The sequence below is a fragment of the Antrostomus carolinensis genome, unplaced genomic scaffold (genome assembly GCF_000700745.2).
Source record: "Antrostomus carolinensis isolate BGI_N321 unplaced genomic scaffold, ASM70074v2 scaffold24488, whole genome shotgun sequence".
NCBI lineage: Eukaryota > Metazoa > Chordata > Aves > Caprimulgiformes > Caprimulgidae > Antrostomus > Antrostomus carolinensis.
The window spans coordinates 109,959-115,338 of NW_010331299.1; the positions used below are offsets into that span (position 1 = coordinate 109,959).

The 5,380-nt window shown below is 45.5% G+C and overlaps 1 protein-coding gene across 1 annotated transcript in view; it reads left to right on the plus strand.

Moving 5' to 3' along the window:
• ETV6 (ETS variant transcription factor 6) overlaps positions 1 to 5,065 on the plus strand; it is a 39,952-nt gene extending 34,887 nt beyond the window's left edge. Inside the window, exons 6-7 of the mRNA XM_010173184.1 lie at positions 1,192 to 1,292; positions 4,611 to 5,065. Of these exons, the coding sequence (XP_010171486.1) occupies positions 1,192 to 1,292; positions 4,611 to 4,716 (207 nt within the window). The 3' untranslated portion in view covers positions 4,717 to 5,065. The remainder of the gene's footprint in view (positions 1 to 1,191; positions 1,293 to 4,610) is intronic.
• The last annotated feature ends 315 nt before the right edge of the window (positions 5,066 to 5,380 follow it).

Below are 5,380 nucleotides of genomic sequence, written 5' to 3' on the forward strand. Positions count from 1 at the left end.
GATATGGTTTAGTAGTGGACAGGTATGGTTGGACTTGATGATCTCAGAGGTCTTTTCCAACCAGGCGATTCTATGATTCTATGAAATGGAAAAAAGCACACCTGGTATTTCAAGGGGCTTCCCAGTGAGCAGAATCTTGATTTTGCAGGGAAAACATTGTCATTGTTGGTATTTAATTGCCACAGGAGCTCTTTACGTGGCCTCCCTTAGCAGAGCTGTTGCGGTCAGGACAAGCAGAGGAGGTCTGATCCTGGGGGGCATTTCAGGCAGGTGGATCAGTCTTATTTAATAAAGCCGGGTCAACACTACAGACTTCTGCCTGGTCTTGGACTGACAGAGCTGTGCCAAGCCAAACTCCTAACATGGTGGAGGCTCACAGAGGAAAAGCGTGCTTCTACTAGCTTGGCATGTTTTGCCCATGGCAAGGCAGCTGCTTTACACTTGTGGAAACACAGCTTTGCCAGAATAGTTGCCTCTCTGCTGGGACTTTAGGTTAGTGCCAGGGGGCTGCCCACATACAGCCCATCACCTCTGCCTTGGGACACTTGCCTTCAGCAGGGCCCTACCACAGTCACCCTGCTCTGCTCTGGATGTGTAGCCTTTGGGGTCAGCAGCTCCCAGAATGAAGGGGAGGCTCTGTCATTAAAGCAGATGTACCACCTAATGGGCTTGTTGATTTACACGTGTATAACAAGAGGAGAACCAGGCTTTCAATTTCCACAGTGCTCTGTAAGCATTAACCAGTTAATGGGGGGCAATCCCAGAGGAACAGCACTCTTAGCAGGGATCGCTGACAGATTCAGTCTGTTAGCCCCTCTTCTTACGCTCTTACAAAAGGTGGTTTCATTAAGAACAAACCTGTCACATCCCACTTGCCATGAGCATCTCCCTCCATCTAATGTCTCCTCTTGTGGTTTGTTATCTGTGATCCAAGTAACAGTAGGAAAACCTCACTTGGAACTTTTGTTAGACTTTCTTGCTAAAATTGCCCTGAATGAAAAAAGACCCATAAAAATTTGGTGATGAGGGCTAGAGGGGCAGGACAGGCCTGCAAACCACAGAAGAGTGAAACATGTAATTTCTTGAACTGACTTCATTACTTTAGCTAGCTGTGGTAGTTCTTCAGCTCCTTTAGGAAGGTTTTAATGAATCATCTCACCATATTTTTCCTTTTTCTTTTGAAAAAAACAGAACAGAACAAATATGACTTATGAGAAAATGTCCAGAGCCCTACGCCACTACTACAAACTAAATATTATCCGGAAGGAGCCAGGACAAAGGCTTTTGTTCAGGTAATTTTTTCTTTTCTTTGCCATTCCTTTCTACGGACAATTAGTTTTTAAGATGTAGGATGGAATTGCCTGTGGGATACTTCACTGCCACAGCTATAACACAGGTGACAACGGGTGTATATTTGTAAAAGCTGTCTGGACCAGGGCTTCCCAGCTTTCAAGGGAACTGCACCAATTCACAAAATATGGGCCTGTTTCAACGAGCAGTGGAGTCAATAGAAGCCTTTTCACTTGCTTCAGGAGGGCTGTGCCATTGTTTAAGACCTTGGCTGAATGATTCATGATCTCAGCCAAACTGCTGGAAAACCCACTCCAAATTCACTTCTCAAACACAGCTGCTGGTGAAAGCTAAGCAGGGATCAGGCACTTCCTCAAGTGCATCAGCATCGCAGCAGGGAAGTGCTGATGACCATGTCTTCAGCAGTGCTGCCTTCAAGGAAGAGAGGGACCTGCAAGGGCTGCTCGTAAAACCTAACGCATCGGATTGGGTGATACAACCAAGAATTTAGGAAATAGTGCCTGAAACAGCATTACAGCAGGGAGTTACTTGTACAGACTGGAGCACGGCTGGCAGAGTGCGAGAGCACTCCAGTTCTCCTCAGACAAGAGCAGCGAATCCTGGTGCATACATCTGAGCCACAGAACACTGAACTCGGACCGAAGACTGCTTTGATGTCCGTGGTCTGGATCTAGTACTGTGCTTGGAAATTATATCAATAGGAAGGCAGCCTTGGAGTTTGTTTTCTTAAATAGCTAACAGAGCTGCGTTAGCACTCCAACTATCTACAGCTGAAAAGGTTTCTGTGGAATGTCTTGTTTATGTCAGCTCTTAGAAGGAGACTTAGATGGGGGAAGGAGAGTAAAGGGAAGAAGGAACCACAGTCAAAATCAACTGTATGATCTTAATTTTTTTTGTGGCAAGTTAGAACAAGGTTGTTCCATCAGCAGCAGTACCAAGGGAACCTGGATTGCTGTGGCCTTGTGTGAAGGCTGCGCTGCCCGCAGGATGATACTGAATAGTGAATGTGGTGCTTATTTTGGAGCCTCTCCTTCAGTGGGGGGCAAAAACAAAACAGGAGTCCATCTCTTCTCAACCAGGCTGCCTATTTTCTCAAAGCTGTAGAAACTTAATACCCATAGAGACCTCAATTCCTCTGTCAGACTTGCCCAAAATTGACCAACAGATTCAAAGGTCACCAGGGAGCATAAAACATGAGCATATAAACCTCATTTCCTTCGGAAACTGGAAAAAAAAAGAACAACAAAGCATTTTTTGCACAATTCCCAATAAAAACTTATTGATGTTGTTTTCTTAGACCTATTTATATCTGAAGAGAAAAAGAACAGCTGCAAAAAATCAAGCCATTAATGTGCCTTTCTTGGCTATTTCTCGCAAGCACAGAAAGAATAGGAAATGTGACTTCAGAAGTAACGTGCAGGCAGTTGTCATCTGCAGATATCTGTACAGAGCTGAAGTAAAATGGAGCCAGAGAAGGATTTCTAATAGGTTGCCCGAGTGTCTTCTGCAACAAAAGGGATCCCAGATACTGTTTCTTCAATAGCTTCTAGTTCTGGGTTGGTTTTTTAAAATTTAATCAAATGCTGTTACAAATGCCCATGCTTTGAGTTCCTTGACGTGACTTAAAACACTGACCAGGAAGAATACCCGAATTACTGCAGTGCGGTTCACATCACCCCATTTCCCACATGGTTACAGAGCAGACAGAAGGTGGGGAGGGCAGTGGGATCACTCTCTGTTTTGATTTCATCCTCACGCAAGATCAACAAGACAAGCGCAGGGTTTAAATCAGGGCACAGTCTGGCCCGTAGGCTTTGGTGCCTTTTCCCTGTGTAGCCAGGGACTGATTCACCACTCCTGCCTGCCAGTTCTTCACCACCGTAACACCATTTACATTAGCAGCGTTCTCCCAGCTTACACATGGGAGTGACACAGACAGCAGTGAGTCACAGCTCTTTTTTTTTTTTTCCCCCCTAAATGCATATGTGCACATGATTTCCAAAATTAGAAGGGATGGCAAAAGGTTAGTTCCAGGCTGTGCTATGCCTTTGCTGAGAGACTCCAGATTTTTCAGATGGAAAGCCCTCAGCTTTACAACCTCAGAGGCAGAAGAGGCGGCAAGTCTTGCCCATTAGCTTCAGCGGTGATTTTTCTGGGTCAGTGATAGTAACGAAGCTCCTGTCAGTTGGTTTCGTTTTCTCTGGGGCAAGGATACTGAGCATATCATCAACCTAAAATAAAATCACCTCCTCTTATTAACACATTTTGTACTGCTGAATGTTAGCCAGTACACTGTTAATGAAAGACTGTGAAATTTTGTAACACTTCCAGCATAAACATCTTCATCCTAATTTCTCCAGAAGTACTTAGGAAAGTGATTTGTGTTTAAACTAGGATTTCATCCTTCCTGTGCCACTCTCTCTTCCCACGCCATTAAATGCAGAAAGGAAAAGCAGAGCTTTTCTGTGCTGTCTCTGTGCAGTAGTGCTCAAAAGCATCCTGGCAAACATCAGGACTGCAGACTCGATCTGCAGGCTGGTGGCTGTCCTTTCCCATTTCCTACTGCTGCCGTGCCTCCCCAGAGGCAGCTTCTGTTTCTAGCCCCCTGCAGACTTACTGCATCCAGACATGAGTGCTGGGAGCCGTGGCATTCATTTACAGAGGATGCTGCTTCATTACCATTACGCTTGCTGCAATCACACAGGAAGAGGCTCTCTTTGCTCACAGTTCCTCAGCCCAAAAGCTGTTTCTTTCAGGGCTTTTTCCATTTCCCAGAACTTGTTCTGACTTGGTCCTTGGCTTTTTCCACTGCTGTTACTTTGGCGTTTCGTGTTCCTCTTCACCCACCTACACACAAGCCTGCACAAACCAGCAGCCCTCTGCCTCTCCACGCCTTGCAAGTGCTTTGGCTTTGAAATGTGCTGGCCATAAAGGTCTCTAATGTTTCTGTCACCAGACACCATAAATAAGTGTACCTGTGACATACTGTCATCTTACAAGACAACAGCAAACAATATGAGGGAGAAGTAAATATCATTCCCGGGAAAAGAATGTGGGGTTTTGTTCAAATTTAGACTTTCAAGGAGCAGGGGTAAATGCCTGTGGTATTATTTTTGTTTCCTTTGCAGGTATGGAGGAGGGAAGACACCAGTAGACTGGGGAAAAGCTGGGAAATACTAAGTCACTAGGAGGATACAGTAAAGATGATTCTGGAGGCTGTAGAGCTCAGGGGCCTCAACGTCTTGATGAAGGTAAAAGCTGAGACCACTGGGAAATATGCTTCTCTCTCTGTTTTGCAGGTTCATGAAGACCCCAGATGAGATTATGAGTGGCCGAACAGACCGCCTCGAGCACCTTGAATCCCAGGAACTGGATGAACAAATATACCAAGAAGATGAGTGCTGAAGGGAACTGGTGCACCGCCTCCGTGGGTCCACAGGAGAAACATCTGCCCAGATGGCTGGCACGGTTTGGGAGGGGAAGGAACAACACAGAAGCAGTACTTGGGGTCGCTTCTTAGCTTGAAGACCATGCAGGACCTGAAGCACCTTAACAAAACAAACTAACAGGCAGAAGTGGTGCTGGCAGAAAAGTAAAGGGGAGGAAGCCCGGACTTAGGCACTACTTCACTGTTCCTGCAAAGTCTCCCTTGAGTTCTTTCTTTCTTTTTGTTTTGTTTCAGTTCTTGGGGGTTTTTTGTTGTTTTTTTTTTCCCTAATAAACATGCAGTTTGACTTTCCTTATCTCACATAGGACAAGACGTCAGATTATGCTTTTTTGGGGGGTTTGGTTTTTTTTTTGGAAGGCTTTCCTATGGAAATAGAGCACTCTTATTTTCCGTGCAAGTCTCATGACATAACACCACATAAAACAATAGCATCACAGAAGGGATTTGCTCCAGGGTTCCAGTTTGCTCGGATCAATTTACATGTGCTGCCACTCGGAAGTGTGTTGAAGCTACCAAAAGAATTTACCGCACATCATAGCTGTCAGATGAAGAGGAGTCACCCTTCACGTGTAGGCTGGGAATCATCCCGGCGTAGCTTGGGCGCGGGACGAGTCCTGCGAG